The sequence below is a fragment of the Dendropsophus ebraccatus genome, chromosome 7, assembly GCF_027789765.1.
Source record: "Dendropsophus ebraccatus isolate aDenEbr1 chromosome 7, aDenEbr1.pat, whole genome shotgun sequence".
NCBI lineage: Eukaryota > Metazoa > Chordata > Amphibia > Anura > Hylidae > Dendropsophus > Dendropsophus ebraccatus.
The window spans coordinates 141,974,995-142,000,117 of NC_091460.1; the positions used below are offsets into that span (position 1 = coordinate 141,974,995).

General features: G+C 42.1%; 1 protein-coding gene across 3 annotated transcripts in view; it reads right to left on the minus strand.

Annotated features, from left to right (window-relative positions):
- Positions 1 to 277: 277 nt before the first annotated feature.
- Positions 278 to 25,123, minus strand: part of MAML3 (mastermind like transcriptional coactivator 3) — a 243,185-nt gene continuing 218,339 nt past the window's right edge. For 2 of the 3 annotated variants that reach the window (XM_069978620.1, XM_069978622.1), the window contains exons 3-5: positions 10,498 to 10,725; positions 9,071 to 9,155; positions 278 to 2,143 (exon numbers count right to left, since the gene is read on the minus strand). In XM_069978620.1, the coding sequence (XP_069834721.1) occupies positions 1,164 to 2,143; positions 9,071 to 9,155; positions 10,498 to 10,725 (1,293 nt within the window). In that variant the 3' untranslated portion in view covers positions 278 to 1,163. The remainder of the gene's footprint in view (positions 2,144 to 9,070; positions 9,156 to 10,497; positions 10,726 to 25,123) is intronic. The other variant, XM_069978621.1, reaches the window with a different exon arrangement.

The window sequence follows — 25,123 nt, forward strand, 5'->3', positions numbered from 1 at the left end:
CTAAGGGCTAGGTTCGTTAGAAAAGTAGAATTGCTTGAAACCCCAAATCAGAAACAGGACGGGGTGAAAGGAAATCCAGAAATCCAGTCAATTTTTTTTCCTGGTTATAATAATAGACCAAAGTCATTGAACAGGCCGTGATTGTTAGTTTGGCACAGAACTCTCTTCTCTCATGTAGCAGCAGTGGACGCATACGCTCTCTATATACCACAAATACATAGGGATATGTTAGTATACAGTGACATCTACATTCTACTGAAATGACCCGTTGTTGTTGTTTTTGTGTTTTTTTTTTTTCTTTCTCCACTTTATTTATACTGCAGTAGAAACTCCAAAAAAAATGTAAGAAGCGATAATGAAAGGAATACATTTACAAAAAAGAGAATTTATATCTGCTGGAAATACAGGAAGCTGCTGTGCTGTTCAGCCCTGTGTCCGTCTAGATGGACGTTAATACTTAAGTGACCTAAAAAGGTATGGCGGATTCTTATTGGTATCCAAAATATCATCTAGCCGTTAGTCTTTCTCTCTATAGACCATACGTATAGCGTCCCGTGACAATTTGCTTACTCTCTTTGTGCAATCTATGCGTTGTAGTTATCTATTTAGGCTTTATTCGTAGTCATCCTTTCCGTCATTGTAAGGGTATGTCAGGTTTTATTCTACCGTGGTCGGGTTTCCAGAATTTGCGCTGTGCAACCTGTAACAGCTTCCTCCCCAGTCATCGTTTATAACATTATGGTTCCTGGCTAAGCCCGTTAGCCAAAAAGTATCAAATAAATTACTTTACTCCATATCCAAGCATCTTTTCTGGCTTGACATAAACATATTTCAATTTCTTTTATCATTGTGCAAATCTTTTGCCACTTTTTGCCTAACCGGTGAGGCCGTGCCGCCGCCGCCGATGATGGACTTTCACCATAGAGCTGAGCAAACGCTTCCGGCTCTAGTCAACATCTAGTTTCCCGAGGCTACCGACCAAGGAACGACCTTCTTCGCTGACCCCCACCTTATAAAACATGCAGTGCTGCCGCCACCTCGGCAGGGACCTCACTACCTGACATCCCGGAACTGCCTGCAGTTGAGCTCCTCCGTACAGAACAGACGTGGACAGGCGTACTGTCACTTTCCATTTAGCCCAGCATAATTCTTTTATTTTACTGTTAAGACTGATTTCCAAACAATTCATCGAGTTCTTGCATCCACTCATCCCCAGGTCCTCTGCCCATAATGGAGTCTACTAAGTCTGTACCGTCTGCTAGACCTGAAAAGGGACCGGCGCTTGCATCGGTATAACCGTACGACATGTCCTGACCAGGATTTCGGTCGTAACCCTGGCTCTGGTTGTTCGGAGGAAAGTTTCCACCGGGTAATTGCTGTGTTTGTGCCTGATTAAAACCGGCCATACTGGGCACACCTGGGTTCATGCCAGGCATCATCTGTCGGGGTTGGCTGGCGCCTTGCTGTCCAGGCAACGACTGCATCATTTGTCTGCTCATTGCCGGGTTGAGGGCTCTTACTGTTCCCGTACTATCTACAACACTTTGACCGAGTCCTTGCTGAAAATGCTGCTTGCTCATTCGTGACTGACCAGATTGCAATGGATAGCCGGACCCATTGTTATATGCCCCAATTTCACCACTAGTTCTCATTCCTTGTAATCCACGTTGGGGCCAGTTTGGAGCCCCCTGGGGTATGGATGTCATCATGTTTTGCAGTCTCGGGCCCTGTGCTCTGGTCATGGGTTGACCTACAGGCCCTTTCATCTGCTGATGTTGTTGAGGCATGACAGAGTTTACAAGCATGTTCTGACCAAATCCACCAACCATTCCCATGGCTTGTCCTGAATTGGGTTGCCGCGGGCCCTGTACGGCACTATGGGCCATGTTTATGCTGTTTTGGTTTGGGTGCTGCATCATTTGGTTTATTCCTGTGTTCATGCTGTACATGCCCGGCTGACCTGATGATGTGTTGCTGTATGGAGCCATCCCCATTTCTGGCTGCAGTGGTCCTGTAGGCATCGTTCCCGGATTTTGTGATGGACCCATAGCGAGCATACCGGTATTCTGTGCCATCATTCGGGACGCTCGCATGTTCTGAAGAGCCGCTTGGTTTCTTGCAACTGCAATATCTTGTGGAGAACCTGCAAGGAAAGGGAGATCAAGAAAATAAGTCTGACAATGCACTTGAAAACGAATGCTATACAACATATCTGCGTCATGGAACAAACGATAGCCAGGACCGACAGCCTTAATCCACACCTACCGGGAAAAGTGGAACTAATTGTAGCCCGCTTACATTGTGCTCTTGTACCTGTTGTATGACGACACTGTGTTGCGAATGTGATATTTTTTCTTTTTTTTTTGGTGCACTGAACCTGGAAGCGCTGCAACACCAGGTCAATGCCTGGAGAGTAGAGATGAACGAACATCGGGAAAATTAGGTTCTATCGAACTTGAACCTTGTTGAACCTTCTACATTTGATTCCTGATGCCTTCCCGTTCCGTGGGGAAGGAGGAGACAGCCCGGGTACCGCATGGAATTCCGGGATACAGCCTAGGTAATAGACTGTATCCCCTGAATTCCAGGTGGTACCCGGGCTGTCTCCCCCTTCCATAATCAGGAATCAAATGTGGAAGGGGAATCAAAGGCATCAGGAATCAAATGTGGAAGGTTCTACAAGGTTTGAGTTCGATAGAACCTAATTTTCTCAAAGCACGCTCTTTTTTATTCTCCCTGTTCTCAAAATCTATTTAATATATGGTCCCCAGATTTATCAGATATATGGTACATCACATTAAGTTTTTTTCACGTGAATAGACCGATGCCTGCACAGGGATGCCGATGCTGCGCTCCTCTTTTTGAACTGAAGTCTGGTTCTCACGCATAGGAACCCACTCCCCTCTGTGACGTGGTTCCTTTAGGGAGGGGGCTTCGTCACACCAGGGGGAAGTGGGCATGTCTCCAGTGCTTCAGGCCGGGCTGGTTCTCGGGAATAGACCGGCGCTGTGTGCAGGAACCGGGTCGTGCTTCACAAAAATGATGGCAACACCGGCATCCCTGCGCTGGTCTATTCATGTAAAAAAACTAGTACCGCTGGTACATTCACTTTAAACTGATAAGAACAGATAGTATACTTGATCTTAGAAATGATTGCAAGTTTTATTTTTGTAATTTTTTTATGTGCAAAAAGTCAATAAAAAAATAAGTTGATAAAAGTAAATGAATGCTATAAACCCAAAGTAAGAAATTTTAACTAATGTATCTGTACTTGACCTGCGTGACCTTCATACCTACCATGTTGTCATCCTCGTTCTAGTGACAGGTCTCTGCATGCCCTATAGGTATTATACCATACAGATATCCTTTCCTCTTCCTACATTAGGAGGATTAATGGACATTCCCTTTCTCTGGCTTCATCACATCCTAATTCCAGGGATGACACCGTGTCCCTATTCCTTGTACATCTGGATCTGATCTGCCAATCTTCACAATGGTAAGTAAGGATAGAGCAATCGATAGCAGATCTGATCCCAGGCCGGGCCTTTACTACATTAAGGATTGTTCTGCTGCACATCCAGGACTATTGAAATGTCATTCTTTAGCTACTAATCAATGTCCTATCAATAATCCTATCATGAAGAATACACTGAATGGTGAATAACAATGGGGCTATTTACCAGAAATGTAAGATGTACGTGAAGGAAAAAAGAAAAAAGGGAGAAATCAATATAATATGAAAATTGCATTCTGTGCCGGGGTTATGGAGTGTAGTCAAACATGTCTAACCTCCTTCAATAAAGTAAGTAAAAGCCACTTGTGAGAAGCTCAGCTGCAAGATTCAGGTAATGCATTTAAACAAGTGTCGCCCCCTATCTTATATCTGCTGTACATATTGGGAATAATAACTATATATTACAACATGCGCAGTTAGGATGCTGATTGTAGGCAATGGAGCATTTACACACAGCCGAGGGCATCTATTTCACTTGATTCACAATCACATAAAGAACATGATGTAATTAACTGATTTACCAAAAAAATAATAAATAATAGATGAGATTTATCAAACATGGTGTAAAGTGAGACTGGCTCAGTCGCCCCTAGCAACCAATCAGATTCCACCTTTCATTTTCCAAAGAGTCTGTGAGGAATGAGAGGTGGAATCTGATTGGTTGCTAGGGGCGACTGAGCCAGTGTCACTTTACACCATGTTTGATAAATCTCCGCCATTGAATGTTACTATATAAAAACACAGAGGTGGCAGCAGAGAACACTGTGTCAGACTGCACATACAGCAGCTGATAAGTACTGGAAGACTTTTTTTGGTGAACGGTCCATACATAAAACACTGCCATACATAGCATCAGTCAGGAAAGTACTAACATAGAGGCAGTATCTTCCAGGTCCTGATTCTGTATACATACCATTCATGCCACATAATAATAATAGGTGATAGCAATAATAATAGTAGAAAATATAATAATATAGTAATAAATATTATATAATAAAAATGTATATATATAATAATAATAGATAGTAATAGTAGTAATAATAATAATGGTAATAGTAATAATAGGTGGGGGTCCTAATACAGATGTTGCATTGGGGCCCAGGAGCTAACATTATGCTTCAAGCACAGGATACCACTTTGAATTCACACAACGGACGTTCTTTTCATAATGCAATGATTTTGAATTGAAGGCAATGTCGTTGTTTGCTATGGCCATTGAAAAAAATGATCATGTCAACTATTACATAGATTTCGGCACACAAAGGCCGTTGTTTTGAGTGCTAAATAGCGTTGGTTGTTTATACGGCGTGTGAACATAGCCTAAGGGTACTTTTACACTGAACAATTTTTAACGATTAACGATAAACGATTGCAAACGAGATTGTTTATTGTTTACCTGAAATCATTCACCATATTACACAAAACGATGGTCATAAGTTATGATCGCGATCGTTTCTATGATCGTTTATGCCTTCTGATCCCAGCAAAACAATGAACAATGTGCAATTAGGGTGCATTTACACAGGCAGATTTATCTGACAGATTTTGGAAGCCAAAGCCAGGAATGGATTTGAAAAGAAGAGAAATCTCAGTCTTTCCTTTATGACCCGTTCCGTGTTTATGGTCTGTTCCTGCCTTTGGCTTAAAAAATCTGTCAGATAAATCTTCCTGTGTAAACGCACCATTACACTGACCGATTAGTGAACAAATGCGGAACTTATGTGAACGAATGTGGAATTACATCGAACGATTAGCGAACAATTAACGATAATTTCAGGTTCAGATCTAAATCAACGATCAACGACATACGAACGATTTTTTGATTGTTGCCTGAAATTACACAGAACGATTATCGTTTAAATTTGAACGATTTAACGATTTTTCGCACGATAATCGTCCCTTGTAATAGGGCCCTAAGGCTATATTCACACAGTATATAAACAATGGTAGTCGTTTGAAGTGTCAAACAACGGCCGCTGTTTGACAGATTCCTGTGGCCAATATTATCATATCGGGCACATTAGCCATTTAAGTCAGAACGGCCATACATGATGAGAACAAAGCGGGAACAACGGCCGTCTTTCCTGCATTACTGGGCGCAAATAACTGACAAGTCAAATATTTGTGTGGCCGTAGGGGAATAAAACAGTGTGTGAACAACGGCTGTGCAATGCAGTTCTTTATTTTAAGGCAAGAACGGCCGTTGTTTTATTCGCCAACAACGGCTGTTCTTGTTTTAAAAAATACATTGTGTGAACATGGCCTAATACTGCAATACGTAATTATTTCCCCAATCTTGCTTCTATAAAGGAGATGCGGTATTACACTGCGCACGCTCCGCTGCAGGAATACAGGGACGAGTGAGCGGAGGAAATGTCAGGCATGAGACCTGGGTGATTGAAGCCGCTGTCTTGGTGTCTCTGTGTGGCATAAAGATATAGGCAGAGCGGGCGGCTTTATCATGACATGATGAATTATTATTATCTGGTGAGTGGAAAGGCCTGATCTATGCGGTAATCCCGCCGGCAGCCGAGAGGTCAGCAGCATCAATCTTGGCTTTCCTATTTGCAGCCTGCAGAATGTGTGTGACATGCAGTCAGGATAAGTTATACAGGTGTCAGGGCTCCTGGAATGACATGCAGTCAGGATAAGTTATACAGGTGTCAGGGCTCCTGGAATGACATGCAGTCAGGATAAGTTATACAGGTGTCAGGGCTCCTGGAATGACATGCAGTCAGGATAAGTTATACAGGTGTCAGGGCTCCTGGAATGACATGCAGTCAGGATAAGTTATACAGGTGTCAGGGCTCCTCGAATGCCCCATCTCTACAGATAACCACCCTGCATCAATACCGCACACTTTTGTTTTATTTGTGAACCAATTTTTTTCCTGTAGAAGAACAATGTAGTTTAGCCGCCACTTTATCTCTGCGAGCTGAGATATATCGGTGACCCGCAGAGCACAGGACTCCGACTAAATCTATGTTCCTTCTATAAATATTCCCATCTGCTAAACAGCGTATATACAGGGGATTTAATGACAGACGTACTGTATATGTCTATGCGGATGAAGCTAAAGGTTTTATCATTTACATTTACATTCTCTTTTACACTTCGGAGAGTTGGCAAATATTTTTATCATAGATAGATAGATAGATAGATAGATAGATAGATAGATAGGAGATAGATAGGAGATAGATAGATAGGAGATAGATAGGAGATAGATAGATAGATAGATAGATAGATAGATAGATAGATAGATAGATAATAGATAGATAGATAGATAGATAGATAGATAGATAGATAGATAATAGATAGATAGATAGATAGATAGATAGATAGGAGATAGATAGATGATAGATAGATAGATAGATAATAGATAGATAGATAGGAGATAGATAGATAGATAGATAGATAGATAATAGATAGATAGATAGATAGATAGGAGATAGATAGATGATAGATAGATAGATAGATAGATAGATAGATAGATAGATAGATAGATAGATGATAGATAGATGATAGGAGATAGATAGATAGATAATAGATAGATAGATAGATAGATAGATAGGAGATAGATAGATAGATAGATAGATAGATAGATAGATAGATAGGAGATAGACAGATAGATAGATAGATAGAAATTCAACAAAGTAAATGCAGCACTCCAGGTTTCGGTGTAGTGGTGCCCAGCGATAAAAGTACAGAGTAATATCCAAATGGAGAAAACCGCAGCACACGGGAGGATGAAATTCAAACAGACGTGTTTATTTCCCCAAACCGCAACGTTTCGCTCTCCACACTGAGAGCTTTTTTAAGCTGCTTGAAAAAGCTCTCAGTGTGGAGAGCGAAATGTTGCGGTTTGGGGAAATAAACACGTCTGTTTGAATTTCATCCTCCCGTGTGCTGCGGTTTTCTCCATTTAGATAGATAGATAGATAGATAGATAGATAGATAGATAGATAGGAGATAGATAGATAGATAGAATATAGGTAGATAGAATATAGGTAGATAGGAGATAGATACATAGGGGATAGATAGATAGATAGATAGATAGATAGGAGATAGATAGATAGATAGATAGATAGATAGATAGATAGATAGATAGATAGATAGATAGATAGGAGATAGATAGATAGATAGATAGGGGATAGATAGATAGATAGATAGATAGATAGATAGATAGATAGATAGATAGATAATAGATCGGAGATAGATAGATAGATAGGAGATAGATAGATAGGAGATAGATAGATAGATAGAATATAGGTAGATAGAATATAGATAGATAGGAGATAGATACATAGGGGATAGATAGATAGATAGATAGATAGATAGATAGATAGATAGATAGATAGATAGATACAGGCCCGCTTCTGCCATGAGGCGGAATGAGTATTCCGCCTCAGGCGGCAGATTTTGCGGTCCTGCAGGGGGCGGCATGCCCGTCTGATAATCTGGCGGACCAGGCAAATGCCCACTGGGCCGCCCAGATTATCAGTTGTAGGGCCGGCATAAAAGGGCCAAGTACTATATGTGCTGAGAAAGGAACCTAAAATGTTTCTCTGGCAGATTCTGCAATAAAGAGTCGTGGCCCACACAAGATGAAAGGTGAAAAGAAGAAAGGTGAACAACTTCGCTGGGAGAAGATGTCCCCCCATGAGTCACTGGATATAAACACACTGTCATAGATTTGTACTGTCAGCAGAGCCTGTGCAGAACTGGTCTTTATCAATGTTTGGGCACTGTATCGGGGGACATTATTCTTAGAATAGTGCAGGAAGTTATTCAGTAACATTTGAGTTATGGTGTGCGGGAATTATTTGTATACTGGTATTACTGGTGATCAGCACACTGTAAAAAGAAAAATTCCATCTGCAGAGTTTCCATTTCATTAGGAAATTCCTTGTCTTCCTTGGGGTTGTCTTGTGTAGAAAATATTCTTTGAAGAATATTTTTTATAATATTCTTTTTAAGAAATTCTAACTTGATCTGTCATTCAGACTCCCATCTATTAGCCATCAGCTGCTTAGAGAGTCTTCCTTGTTCTGGGGGACCTGGCAGGTCCATGCATCCTGGAGGTAACATGCAGGTCTGCTCTTCTTCTGTGGTGGTGCAGTAGGGGACACAGTACCAGCCTTAGAGTTCCCGTGCCGCACTATATGATTACCGGCCCTGTGTAATACAGTCAGCTGACATTTGAGCACTTGTTCTTCTGCTGATCCCTTATACCTGTGTCAGACGCACATCTCTCCCTATAGCAGTGGATGTGTTACATGTCGGATACTGACCTTTGTAATAGACTCAGCGCCGATTCAGGAGATCGTTTACTCTGAATAAACTTCTAACCTGCCCATAGACAACTACCGGCTGATGCAACCGGAATTTTAACATGAATCATTGCGCCGAACGTTATACGTAAATTCTTTTGTCGGTCTGCTGGTAACAAATCAGCCATTTCTGGGTTTGACGCCGGTGTAGAAAGGTTGTTAGTAAATAGGGATGTGAACTCTTTTGGGTAGGACCTTGTGGAGCATCTTTACTATAGGCACTCACCTTGAAAAGGATTGACTTGCTGGACGCCATATGGATTCCTCTGCTGTTGGAGATGCTGCCTGTTCATGTGCGGTTGTTGTAACTGCTGCGGAGAGAAGAGGAAGATAAATAAATAATAAAATAATAATAGTGATTACGCTGTAATGCAGCATGAAGGATGATTACTATTCTATCTTTGTAACTCACCCTTAGTATCAGGAAACAATGACAGTGTCCTTGCTCCCCACAGTATTCTATAAACGTATTCAATCAATAAAGCATAGTGTACTGTAACCCCATCTAACACTCCATTACATACAGCTTCATAGACAATACAGTTCCATAGCCTTTTACATATAGTGCGCCCCCTGCTGGACACTCCATAGGAATTACACCTGATTCGTGACATCACGGTTTTTGAGAGAATTTGAAGACTACATGATCTACTAAATTAAGGTAAATAGCACTATATGTGCATTTCCCATAATTAATGTACATTAGGAATTTGTCTAACTTTTATAAGTAATAACATATTAAAAAAATACTTTTGACTGGACTTCTCCTTTAATGGATTGGCGCAGCGCCGGGATGCTGGTGGTGCGGTCCTTCTATTGAATTGCCCCCCCACTTCCCACGCACCGTACTGGTCTTTTCCTGAGCACCAGCATGGCCTGGAGCACTGGGGGGCAATATACCCTCCCCCACCCGTGACACGGCAACATTGATTCTAATGGAGCTGCGTCACAGAGGGGAGGGAAGGCAGTTATAAAAGGATCATGCCACCGGCATTGGCGCCAATCCATTAAGATAGAAAAAAAAAGTGCAGCCAATCCTAGGTGTAGGACGACTTTTAGAAAAATGTATAACTCAGGAACGGCAGCAGCTAGAAAGACAGGAGACGACTCAAAATACTTAGGGGGGCTTGGTGAGTAAGACCAGATGGCATTTCATGTTTTAACCCCTTTAAGAGCTCAGAAATTAAGCTAGTAGTCCTACATAAACTTACATACAAGAAAAGCCCAGGTGACGCTATCTGTATAGGATACATTGTTACTATTCAGTGCTACACTAACCATGGCTGCTAGGGGGCACTGTTGTTTCATAGAATTAAATGATTTCATCAAACATAAAAAGTTGTCTGGTTTTTAGATTTGGCAGATACAAATAATATGTTTTCTATCCTGGAAGAAACTGTATTTACAAGCATAGAAAAGGATAATCTTCATATACAGATTGATTCTCTAAGATATTCTCCTTTGGAAGTCCATGAAGCCTTCTCCATGGGTGCAGTAAAGCATACCAAGGTGCCATACAAAGCTACAGCGTATAGCTTCACACAAAGCAGTAATAAGATGGATGTCTTCATAATTCCTGCGAGGAATGACGAGGACAGTTGTGTCTATTATACGTCCATAAGCCGCAGAGATAAGAAGCCAAGGTTACTTCACCTGCTCGGCTAGAATCTGCTGCTGTTGCTGTCTCTGCTCCCTGAGAAACTGCTGCTTTTGCTGCTCCATAGCATGTAGCTGAGCCCGCTGCTCTATAAGCATCTGCTTCATCATTGCGGCCTGAGGCTGGCTAGGCATGAAGCCTGGGCCCCCTGGGTTTCCACCTGCTCCCGGCACAGACTGCTGCATGGGTCCGGCAGGCCTCGACATCCCAACCGCATTCTGATCCTGGTCAAAACAAGAAAAATCTTTGATTATTGGACTAAACAGAACACTGAATGAAATGGCAATACTGTGCGCACTGACAGTATGGTACACACGGATAATACTGTATGTACCGACTATACTATATGCACTGATAATACTGTGTGCACTGACAGTATGGTACACACGGATAATACTGTATGTACCGACTATACTATATGCACTGATAATACTGTATGCACTGACAATATGGTACACACGGATAATACTGTATGCACTGACAATATGGTACACACGGATAATACTGTACACACAGATAATACTTTATGCACTGACAATACTGTATGTGCAAGGATAATACTGTATGCACGGATAATACTGTATGCACAGATAGTACTTTATGCACTGACAATACTGTATGCACAGATAGTACTTTATGCACTCACAATACTGTATGCACGGATAATACTGTATGCACAGATAGTACTTTATGCACTGACAATACTGTATGCACGGATAGTACTTTATGCACTCACAATACTGTATGCACGGATAATACCTACAGGAATCTGTATTATTAATATTTATTTATCAGAACCAAAATATTTACAAGTGCAGCTATAAAAGTAGCACTGGCGACACCAAGGGAGCGCAGACAGGTAAGGATAATGGGAAATTTATGAAGACCTGTGACCTGTGCAGAGGTCACTTCACACGGGCAGGCGGAGCTCTGACCATCACCTATTATTAATGGCATTATCTATATACTGTTGTCAACTTTTACTATAATCCTGTCTGTGTTGATGAGGAACATACTGGTAGAAGTGGAAGCCTCAGCTTATTATTATTGGGGGGGGGGGGGGGGGGGGTTGCAAAACAGCTTTTTGAGTACAGAAAGAAGCTTTTTTGCCTAATAGAACTTACTACAGAGTTTCTCAAAATTGCTTGTACTATTCATTTAAATAAATAATATATATATATTTTTTTTCAAGTTTATGTTAAATAAACCTATGATGTCATGGGTGATTTTCTGATGACCTATCCCCCTAGGCAGAAGCCACTCCTCGCTGCCGTCCTTCTTCATTGCTCCCATATTAGCACGAAGCTCTATGTTTATTTTGGTACTCTCTCTGCAATCTGACAGAACATTGTATAATATTCAGCATCGTTTTTTCTTGCGATTTGGACAAATGTTCTTTGAATAGTGATATTATACAATAGTATTTACTACAAGGTTTTTTTTTCTTTTTCCTTTTTCTGTAACATCTTCATTGAACTTTGGCAGATCAGTCAGGATTATTCAAGGAAAGCCTATTATGTCTAGTATAATAGCCGCGATTTTCTTGCATTAAAACTTCAGTTGCTGTTAATTTGCTCAACAACCAACTTGAAATTAGTTCCGGTATAACAAAGGATTGTAATGTGAAATGGTGAATTAAAGAGACCTTTGTCTCGGCCGTATTAATACATTTTTATCAGCCGAGGAGACAGGCTGTCATTTAAAGGCTGCTTATCTTTAATTTCCCAAGGGCACAACATCTACACTATATTATGAGTTTTAATCTAGCAGCTACTAGCTCTCCCAGTTTACACGTCTAAAATATGATCAGTCTTAGGACATCTAATAAAACGGTGATGTGGCGCCCCCTCCCATCCAATTCAGTGCTCATAACCACATGCTAAATGCCCCCTCTGAACTGGTAATGAAGTGCTCCTCCCAAGGAGGCTTAACAGTGTCTAAAGGAAGGCAATCTCCATTCCCTGTGCTTGATCAGACTCGGGAGGGCTGGATGTGTCATCCGGGCAGTGATGTAGCCAAGTGATCCTCGGTGCTGGTGATGGATATATGAAGGGCTGCTAGAAATACAGACGTGCGTCACTCCCCTGCTATCTAGCACTCACAATATGGCAGCGCAGCCTTTTAGATGGGATTTATGCTACATTAGGTCAATATGAACTGAATGACTTCAGCTTTTACAAACTGTCTACGGGATCAGTGCTGGGATACAACAGTACGCTATCATTCTATGGCAAAACGCAATGTTTCCATTGCCAGCTCATTCTGCCCGCAAAAACAAGGGGGATATGTCTGACAAATACTGCACCCTTCTTCTATATAAAAGATGCATTTACAAAAAATAAAGTTAGAAGTCTCTACTGTCTATCTAACAAGTATATAATACCTGAAATGTGTATGTAATAAGTACCGTCCATATCTGTAATGTCTATGTAATACGTACCATATATCTGTAATGTCTATGTAATAAGTACCATCCATATCTGTAATGTCTATGTAATACGTTCCGTCCATATGTGTAATGTCTATGTAATAAGTACCGTTCATATCTGTAATGTCTATGTAATAGGTACCATATATATCTGTAATGTCTATGTAATACGTACCGTCCATATCTGTAATGTCTATGTAATACGTACCATATATCTGTAATGTCTATGTAATACGTACCATCCATATCTGTAATGTCTATGTAATACGTTCCGTCCATATGTGTAATGTCTATGTAATAAGTACCGTTCATATCTGTAATGTCTATGTAATAAGTACCATATATCTGTAATGTCTATGTAATATGTATCATACATATCTGTAATGTCTATGTAATAAGTACCATATATCTTTAATGTCTATGTAATACGCACCATATATCTGTAATGTCTATGTAATACGTACCGTCCATATCTGTAATGTCTATGTAATACGTACCATATATCTGTAATGTCTATGTAATACGTATCATACATATCTGTAATGTCTATGTAATATGTATCATACATATCTGTAATGTCTATGTAATAGGTACCATATATATCTGTAATGTCTATGTAATACGTACTGTCCATATCTGTAATGTCTATGTAATACGTACCATATATCTGTAATGTCTATGTAATAAGTACTATACATATCTGTAATGTCTATGTAATACGCACCATACATATCTGTAATGTCTATGTAATACGTACCATATATCTGTAATGTCTATGTAATAAGTACCATATATATCTTTAATGTCTATGTAATACGCACCATACATATCTGTAATGTCTATGTAATATGTATCATACATATCTGTAATGTCTATGTAATAAGTACCATATATATCTTTAATGTCTATGTAATACGTACCATACATGTCTGTAATGTCTATGTAATACGTACCATATATCTGTAATGTCTATGTAATACGTACCATACATGTCTGTAATGTCTATGTAATACGTACCATATATCTGTAATGTCTATGTAATACGTATCATACATATCTGTAATGTCTATGTAATACGTATCATACGTATCTGTAATGTCTATGTAATACGTATCATACATATCTGTAATGTCTATGTAATAAGTACCATATATATCTTTAATGTCTATGTAATACGTACCATACATATCTGTAATGTCTATGTAATACGTACCATATATCTGTAATGTCTATGTAATAAGTACCATATATATCTGTAATGTCTATGTAATATGTATCATACATATCTGTAATGTCTATGTAATACGTACCATATATCTGTAATGTCTATGTAATATGTATCATATATCTGTAATGTCTATGTAATAAGTACCATATATATCTTTAATGTCTATGTAATACGTACCATACATATCTGTAATGTCTATGTAATACGTACCATATATCTGTAATGTCTATGTAATAAGTACCATATATATCTGTAATGTCTATGTAATATGTATCATACATATCTGTAATGTCTATGTAATACGTACCATATATCTGTAATGTCTATGTAATATGTATCATACATATCTGTAATGTCTCTGTAATTAGTACCATATATATCTTTAATGTCTATGTAATACGTACCATACATATCATATATGTAATAAGTACCGTACATATCTGTAATGTCTATGTAATACGTACCATACATATCATATATGTAATAAGTACCGTACATATCTGTAATGTCTATGTAATAAGTACCGTACATATCTGTAATGTCTATGTAAGGGCGCACACTGGGGAAAACACGCAGAGGACTTGCAGCGGATTCTGCCGCTCTTCCCGCTTCACTCTCTGTCCGTGACATAGTCTCCAGTTTATGTTCAGGCAGATATCGAAGCTTCGGCTATCCAGGCATGATGGGAATTGTAGTTTTGCAACTACTAGAGGGCTGAAGATTCCACCGTCCCTGACATAATGACTATGGGCTGACTGACTTGTGCCGTGGTCTGATGTTTGGGAAACCATAGATTTATGAAAAATACAATTTAACCGATTGATAAATCTGGGCCTATACATGAGAGACCAGTAAAAGTTCAAGGGCCTCAATGGAGGTCTCAAGCTCCAGACCTCTGCTAGTATAACTTTCTCTACTACTGTATAAATGGTGTTTCATGAAGACAAAGAGGACATGCTGAAGACTAGAAGTGAACTCACTGACTGATATTAGATGGGATCATTTCATACTTATATTTTGTGACTTTCTTTTTTTACCAGACTTTGACCTATTTTATATATTTGTATTTTGGACCTTTTTGTTTAGCGTTTTTGCATTTGTCATCTAGCTACGTGAAGATGTCTACGCATATTTTATGCTTATGACCTAATTTACGTTAATTTATGTTAATAACCTACCCGTCTGTCTATATAAGAATAAATTCTATTTTTAACTATATATTCTACTTTTAAATCGGATACCTATATTATATTTCACACCTGTCTGTACTTGAGGACCTGGAACTACTTGTCTCCTGTGTTTAATCCTGGTCTTAAAGAGGATGTACAATCAGGTACATCCTCTTTAATCTGACCCACCGATCGAACGGCGCCGTCACGGGGAAGCAAGTGCCGCGGTCCGTTTTTGGAACCGCGGCTTGGTTACCGTGTACGGCGCCGTCCTATCAACGGGTCCCAGGCTGGTGCTGTAGCACAGGAGGCGGGCCGGCCTGCCCCCACTGGGAGGGAATTCCCTCCCCTCTATAACACGGCTCCTTTAGAATCAATGGAGCTGCCTCATACAGGGGGCCGCAGCACCAACTTCCCCGTGACGGCGCCGTTCGATCCGTGGGTCAGATTAAAGAGGATGTACCTGATGGTACATCCTCCTTAAAAGGGATATCTGCATGCTGTTGGTCACAGGCTTCAGTGGACATGGTTAAAGGGATTATCCAGTGCTACAAAAACACGGCCACTTTCTTGCAGAGACAACATGACTCTTGTCTCCAGTTCAGGTCCGGTTTGCAGTTAAGCTCCATTCACTTCAATGGAATTGAGCAGCAAAAACCTGACCAAGCTGGAGACAAGAGTGGGACAGTCTCTGGCCATGTTTTTGTAGTGCTGGATAACCCCTTTAAGGATCTGCGTTGAAGACTTTCCTGGATCTCAGGAGTAGTACGTCTGCTCTTATCCTCCCACGTACCCGTTTCCTAAGTTTCCACCATCTTTATCCTGGGAAGCGTTGTGTGTACGATCTTCTATACAGTTTTGTTTGGTTTTGCACCTAATATGAACCGTGACGTATAATTCTTTTATTAGCCTTGACCCGGCTCATTGTCGCTAATCCATTGCTAGGCCTGAGCTTCATCCTCTGCACCAGCAGATGGTGTTATCAGTCTAATCGTGAGTGTCATTCGCCTCTCTGGGTGATAGCTGCTCTCTCCATGCCCCCCACCCTGCCTCACAATCACCACCACCTTTCTCATTCCCTCCCCCATACTTGCAGATGGCTTAATCGTGACTACAGTTCTCCCCACCCCTCCAGCCCCCACACTACGTCTGGGATAATGCTGCTAACGTACAACTAAGCAGTCAAGTGTGACAGCATAGAGCAGGTAGCCTGGCAACTGAGAGCATAATACTGAACAGATGGTGTGATGGACAGCGCACGCACGCACACACACACTCACACACACTCATAGACACACACACTGGCCTGGAATCCCCTGCCGAGGGAAGGAATAAAAGCTTGTTTAAAACTTAACATGCGTTATATGTTCGCCTTTTGTCTTGCACTCGCAGTCATTATTTATGGGCAGTAAACATAGCCTGCAGCGTGTGACAGACATGTCGTCCTCGTATATCACACCAGTCTATCAGGCTCTGTGTCTGCGGCATCACGCGTGTGACTGGACCGGGGAGCCATGCGGGGAGAGGAGGCGCAATGACTGGGAAACGATAAGGCGATTACAACCAGTGTCGGACTGGGGTATATGGGGCTCACCAGAGGAAATGATCCTAGGGGCCCACCAGTGAAGAACCAGAAAGAAAGAACATGTCAGTCAGTGTTTGTGCAGGTTCTAAAGCTAGGGGCCCACTGGAGGATTCTCCCGTACTCCAGTGGGCCAGTCCGACACCAATTACATCTGCTACCTCTGCATTTCCTCTATACCCCTCTATCTAGATCAGGGATGGAGAACCTTTGGCCCTCCAGCTGTTTCAAAACTACAATTCCCATCATGCCTGGACAGCCAAAGCTTCGCTTTGGCTGTCCAGGCATGATGGGAATTGTAGTTTTGCAACAGCTGGGAGGCCGAAGGTTCTCCATCCCGGATCTAGACCCGTAAAAGGAGCCTAGAACACTGAAGATGCCTTCCAATCTGTGGGCAGGAGGTTATAGAGCAGCAGGATCTGAGCCGGCGGATATACACATGTATAGGGTACATTCACACATAGCGGACCTGCCGATTTGAGGTCGGGTTCAAACATTTAAGGCCCTATTACACAGACTGATCTGGAGGAGCAAGCGAGCGTCGACCTGTCAGATCAGCGCTTCATTCCCAGCTATTACACAGTGGGCAAGGGGGGGCACGGGAAGCCCTTAGTAGATGGTGGCGGTCTGCTGCCGCCACTCCTGTTACATGGGGTGACGGCCAGTAGACCATCGTTATTGTTGTAATTTTTTTCAACATGTTGAAAAACAAGGATAAGCCGACATCGTGTGGCCTTTTAACACTAGCAATTACACCAATCGATTATCAGCTGTAACGGCCGATAATCACTTGATGTAATAGGGCCTTTAGTTACGTTGATATCTGAGTCAGATCTTTTATGTGTGAATGTACCCTAAGGGTCCTATTAGACAAAGCGATTTTTAACAATTAACAATTGCAAACAAGATTGTTTATCGTTAACCTGAAATCGTTCACCATATTACACAGAACGATGGTCGTTAGTTACGATTGATACCACAATCGTTTACTCCATCTGATCCCAGCAAAAGTAGGAACAATGTGGAATTATGCTGCGTTTACACAGAGCGATAATTCGCCCAATCGAACGATAAACGATTTCAAAGTAACAATGTGTTTTTTATAACGATCAGCGTTTAGATGGAACAATATATCGTTTGGAAAAATTGTTATGGCGATCGTTTTAAGATCGCTCAAGCCCATCTCACACCTAGGGTGAATCGGCGAATTTTTTGCAAACGACCAACGACGATTTGAGAACATGTTGAAAGATCAAAATGAACGATTTCTCGCTCGATGCTTGATCGTTCGCTGTGTTTACACAAGCCGATTATCGCTCAAATGCGGTCGTTACTGCGAAAATTTAAACAGTAATCGCTCTGTGTAAACGCAGCATGACACTAAACAATTAGTGGACAAATGTGGAATTACAGCAAATGATTTACGATGATTTTAGGGTCAGATCTGAATCAACAATCAACGACACACAAGCGATTTTTTGATCGTTGCCTGCAATTACACAGGAAGATTATTGTTTAATAATCGATATTGATAATAATCGATATAACGATTTTCCGTACACATTGAAAATACGGCCGTATTTTGGTATTACTTTACAGTGTGTTAACTCGGCCCAGGTATATGGAGCTGTACCTTTTGTCTATAATCCCTGAATCCACCAGAAGCTGATGGCCACAAACTAATGTTATCCTGGGGGACCAAATGACATTATTCTCCAGTGTGGTAAATACCCTGTGAGCGTTTATAGAGATTGATGGCATCTTTCAGTAACATTCTGTGTGTGTGGGGGGGAGTAATCTGATAAGAGTCAGCGTCCGGCAGGATGGAGCGGCCCTAGACGATAGTGGATAATAATATGTCTCTGGCTATAGGCTGAATACAAGGAGAGCGCTGCCTCCTGATCATTACTTACAGCAGCGATAGGGAACCTTGGCCCTCCAGCTGTTGTAAAACTACAACTCCCATCATGCCTGGAGAGCCAAGGTTCCCTACCCCGACTTAGAGGATCATTTATCTATATACCCATATGTCAAGATTATCTATAAAACAAATATGGTGCCTCAGCCATCTTGGGCCATGAATGTATGGGGTAGTAAACTGTAAATGCAGGTGTGACAATGAGATACAGAAAGCTGATTGTCAAGCTAAATACTTTCTTTTCCTGACTTTTTAACCTTAAATAGGAGCCGAACAGATCTATAGTGGATATAGTGTATCTGGATAGGGTGGCGGCTGTGGATATAGTGTACCTGGATTTTGCAAAAGCGTTTGACACAGTCCCTCATGGGCGTCTGATGGGTGAGTTAAGGTCTATGGGTTTGGAAAGTTTAGTCTGTAACTGGATTGAAAACTGGCTTAATAATCGTACCCAGAGAGTGGCGGTCAATGATTCCTACTCCGAATGGTCCCCGGTTATAAGTGGTGTACCCCAATGGCAGCCAGCAGCCAGAGCACAACCAACATCCAGCGGCCGGACCTCATCCAACATCCAGCGGCCGGACCTCATCCAACATCCAGCGGCCGGACCTCATCCAACATCCAGCGGCCGGACCTCATCCAACATCCAGCGGCCGGACCTCATCCAACATCCAGCGGCCGGACCTCATCCAACATCCAGCGGCCGGACCTCATCCAACATCCAGCGGCCGGACCTCATCCAACATCCAGCGGCCGGACCTCATCCAACATCCAGCGGCCGGACCTCATCCAACATCCAGCGGCCGGACCTCATCCAACATCCAGCGGCCGGACCTCATCCAACATCCAGCGGCCGGACCTCATCCAACATCCAGCGGCCGGACATCAACCAACATCCAGCGGCCGGACCTCATCCAACATCCAGCGGCCGGACCTCATCCAACATCCAGCGGCCGGACCTCATCCAACATCCAGCGGCCGGACCTCATCCAACATCCAGCGGCTGGACCACATACAATCTCCAGTGGCCGCACCACATCCAACATCCAGCGGCTGGATCACATCCAACAATCCCTTTTAAATTTATTTTTAAAGTTCCTGGACCTTTAAGCATAAGGGCACGGCTGTATTACGGCTCTCGTTTTTGTACTCAATTGTAATAGTCCCCCTATTGTAGCACACAGACCTCTATGTGTTTCCGTATGTACCGCTTCATACAGGGCTGGTGTGGCAGCACACTATCTACATATAGCATTTATGGACAATTAGACTTTTATAAGGGATAGAATACAAATTATAAATATCTATAAGGCCATGTTCACACATTGTATTTTTTAAAGACAAGAATGGCCGTTGTTGGGGACTAGAACAACGGCCGTTCTTGAGTTGAAGTAAAGGTACCATTAGGTACATTGCTTTAAGTTTTTTTATATGAATAGACGAGCGCAGGGATGCGAATGGTGCGGTCCATGACGCTGGTCTATTCCCAGGCACTGGCCCGGCCTAAAGCACTGGAGATGGGTCAGCTCCAACCACTTTTACCATCAGATAGCTGCTTTTAATCCAAGATCTGTCCTGGGGTCCGTTCAGCAGGTTATGCAGTTATTGTCCTAAAAAACAACTTTTAAACTTGCAGCCCTGTGTCAAACTGCCGTGGCCTAGAGTGTCTATGCCCTAACCTTGCATTGCCTCTCTGTCCCTCCTCCCCGCTCTCTTCACCATTAGGAATGCCCCAGGCAGAATTTCTCCCGTTCCTCACTTGCCTGAACACTGCACAGGTGCTTTAACGATCCAGCTCATGTGCAGTGGTCACACAGGTGATGAATAGGAATTCCTGCCCAGGAGCATTCCTAATGATGAAGAGGGCGGGGAGGAGGGACGGAGATGCGGTGCAAGCCTATTGCACAGAAACTCTAGGCCACACCAATTTGACACAGGGCTGCAAGTTTAGAAGTTGTTTTTTAAGACAACAGCATCACCTGCTGTACGAACCCCAGGACAGATCTTGGATTAAAAGCAGCTATCCGAAGGTACAAGTGGTTTTGGGGGGGCAGATTGTCGGTACAGAGTCGCTTTAAAGCAATGTACCAGATGGTACATTCGCTTTAAAATAACGCACTGCATTGAGCTCTATGGGGAACAACGGCTATTGTGCACACACTGTCCACACAATGTATGGCCATTCTGACGGCCATACGTTGCATGGAGTTCAATGGTAAATTGGATTGTGAGAACACACAAATGTGCTCGCAATCCACATAAAATAAAATGATGTTCCTGCGGCCGATATGTTAATATCGGCCGCAGGAACATGTCAAACAGTGGGCGTTGTTTATACACTGTGTGCACATAGCCTAAGGGTTATTGATTTATTTATGTTTTTTTTTTTTTTTTAAGAAACAAAGCACCCAGACTATAATACAACATGTAACCACCATGAACAGAAGAACCAGCTACTAAGCCCTGTACGATAACGGGAATATGGTGTATTGCATGACGTCTCCATGCTAAATCCGGCACAGCACTTGCTAATAATGATCCCATCCCCAGTCAAATGGCCACAGCGGCCCCCTGCCTATCTGTGGTGAGGAAGGAAGGGGAGGGGAGGAAGAGAGCGCTCATAGCGGAGGGCTCTATGATAGTGTCATTGTGCTGGGAGGGGGAGGTGGGGGATAGATAGATCAGAAGCGGAAAGAGGGGGATAAAGGAGGGGTCAGCAGCTCTTCCGCGACAGCACACAGACTTAACAATACAAAGGCAGAACAACATGTTTCACAGCCAAGGCAAATAAGGGGCTGACACCGAAGAAGCAGCAGCTCAATCATGTTAATAATGGAGGGTTTAAGAACATCCCTACTAAGTGGATTGGCCTCAACCCTGTTAGAGTGTTTTGGTAAAGCTGCCGGATAATGATCAGCGACGAGACTGACCCATTGTCAGGTCACATAAGACACTCGGCTCTTTTTGGTTTAGCACTGGCTTTTGGCATTTTACAAGCGTGGACTTATTAATCCGCCGTGTTCCCGCTGGTCACCATCCACGATGGGTGTCATAGTCAAATAGATGACGAGAGGATTTGTTTAAAGAACATTGCTCCCTAAAATAAAAAAAATAAAAAACTGAAAAATCTGCTCACACTATGCTTTTTTTTTTTTCATTTGTTTTTGCAAAAAAAATTCAATTATAAAAAAAAAGGATCAAAATGCAACAGTTTTTTGAACTTACACAAAATCGTTGTGGACCTCATTTTTGTGTACATTAAAACAAACTGATGCATTTTGATCCTTGTTTTTTATATATATAATGGAAGTCAATGGAAAAACGGATCAAAATGGATGCACATGAATACATAAGTTTTTTTGTAAAAAAAAAAAAAAAAAATGTTGTGTGAACTCAGCCTAAGCTATCTGCAGCATGCCCAGCGCTCCTAGACACCCGCTATGGCAAATATGCCACGTTTGTCACCGACACAGTGAACGAAGTATCAAGGAAGAGACTCATACAAAATATTCTATTATCACTTGTCTTATTGTTTCTCGCCATTCAGATATCCGGTTCTTGTCTCCATTCAACATTGCCATGCGGTGTATGAAGAGAATCCACCAGAATTAACCATAACAAGTGTGTAACAGGAATATCTAAACATAGGAGCAATTTTTTTTTTTACACTTTAGCAGCATATTGCTCAGGGGGCCCAGTGAATTGCTGGGATGGGCCCCCTGATGTGGTGGGCCCCGTAGCAGTTGCTTTGGCTGCCATTGTGGTAGTTCCGCCCTTGCTTACAGTGAGTATAAAGCTGACTGTATTATACATTTGGCAGAGGTCAGAGATAACTCTGTTCCCAGTAGTTTATCACCCTAGATGTCTTGGTAAGTAGAGAATGAGGCATCTGTGGAGCATGACACTTAAGGAGTTGTCATGGCAACTGGAGGCCTAGTGAAGGCCTGGAGACCTGCCATCTTAGTACTCCTAAGATCAGAGCATAATTATGAAGGAAAAATACACTGCAGTTGCATATTAAACTCCTACTGGGACTAAAAAAGAAACTTTAGCCACGGGACAAAGGTGTTCCTTAGCTTTACTTACAAATCTTACAAACCAGAGAGCTGAAGGTGAAGGAGGTGGTAACTGCATACAGTGCTATGAATATGCCGCCACTCAGACACTACCCCTGCTCTCTTTCTGTTTGCCCTCCTGGTAACCGTTGCTAGCCCCAACCGGGTAAACATTTTATTGGTAATTCCTCTCTGGGTTTTGCCCAGTAAATGTGAAGTGACGCATGCACCGACAGGTACTTCATGCTTCACCACTTATTTCATTGACAGCGTCTTGCATCCAGCACTGGATTCCTCTTCCTCGGAGCTCACACTTTCTCATATTCCACGGTATAGCAATGGCCGCCCTTACTTCACGCTGTTCTCACTATCCAGCAATGTCTCTGCTGTCATCACACTCTTCCCTCCGCTCGTGTTAGCAATCTCTGCAATCCCTATAGAGCATATCTCTCAAAATTATGTTTATCCTATAATCCCTCCCAGAACCTGACTTCATAAGACGACTGTTAAACCTGAAACCACAGAAAGATGTCGACAAAAGACACGAGAATTTATCTCTCGGCGGCGTCCGCAAAGAAACACTCACACCCGGTATGCTGCCATTAAATATCCGAAACGCATAAAGACGCACAGCACCAAATCCTCAAAACACAAGAACATCTCCGGGGTTATCCACTAAGTAATAACCCGATTCTATACAACTCACATATATTGTTGTCTACTATGGAGAACCCTTCTTTTATATACTATTAGGGGCCGTTAACACTTCCGGGACTCCGCTTGAAGTTCCACCTGTACGACGTCTCACACACTCTGACGCTGCCATACTTGAAGTTTTGTAGTGTGAATGTTCAACAATTCCGTAGTGTGAACAGACCCCTAGGTTATGTGTAACTTAAAATGTGGTTTCCCTGCTCAAGATCCCCTTCTCATAAAGGGTCTTTATTTAATTAAACCCCTGCCCCAATAATGTTGCCTCCATAGTGGCTTCACATCATGTAACCACACTGTCAGGTTGCTGCAGGCCACACATGCACATTTATCATGCTGGAAAGCCACATTACTGGGGTACAAAAGGCTGCTGTATGTCCTGCAGGAAGTAGTATATTCTTTCCAATCTGGAGAGCAGAAGAGGTTTTCTATGGGGATTTGCTACTGCTCTGGACAGTTCCTGACATGGACAGAGGTGGCAGCAGAGAGCACTGTGTCAGACTGGAAAGAATACACCACTGCAGGACATACAGTAGATGATAAGTACTGGAAGACTGGAGATTTTTTAATAGAAGTAAATTACAAATCTCTGGCACTTTCTGGCCCCAGTTTATTTACAGAAAAAAATTTGTGAACTACCCCTTTAACCTTTTGTGTCGCCTACTATTTCTTGGACAGGACTTAGAAAGAGGAGCTGTGGCCTCCCTGGTCCTGGCAGATATAACATTACTTACGTAGCTAGATTAGATTTCAGAGTCTGGCGCACAGACAGATGTACTAAATTTATTAGGAGGCTTGTGCCTCTTTAGGGGAAGGTTCAAATACGCAACAGATTAGGCATGTAGACATACATACTGCACTCTAATACATCTGGTGCATCTTACACCAGTGACTGGCAGGGGAAACGCCGGGCTTAATAAATCCCCCATAATATCTCATGTCACTGAATAAATAGCATAACTTAGGTGGTAATTAAGTGTTATTGCTTAAACTGGGGAGAACCAACTTTAGGGTGAGTTCACATTGAGGAATACGTGCGGAGAAACACATTGCAAACAGTTACAGCTGTTTCACGCACACGCGTGTGCTTCCTCAGACCAGGAAGGGGACGCATGTGCGTGAAACAGCTGTAACTGTTTGCAACGTGTGCCATCCTCCCACCTGCTCTCGCATGCTACATTTTAGCTTGTGTGTTATATGAAATAAAGAAGGTTACATCGGACAGTGAGTGCCCCCTACACTTCTTCTCTTTCTGAATTGTTATTGCTAATCGTCAAAAAAGAAAAATCGCTTTGTTTAATAGGACCCTTACACTGGTTTGTCACTGGCTAAACATTTGGTCTGCGGTAGCAAATACTCAGCATGGTGAGGGTTTTTTTTACCTGCAAACTGTGAGGATTCCCATAGAGTTCAATGGAATTTCTTCTGTTCGTCTATGGCTATGCCTATGGCTGGAAACACACTGCAGTATTTGTGCCAAAACCAAGTGGATCCAACAGAAAAGAGAATTACATGTCCTCCCTTTATATTT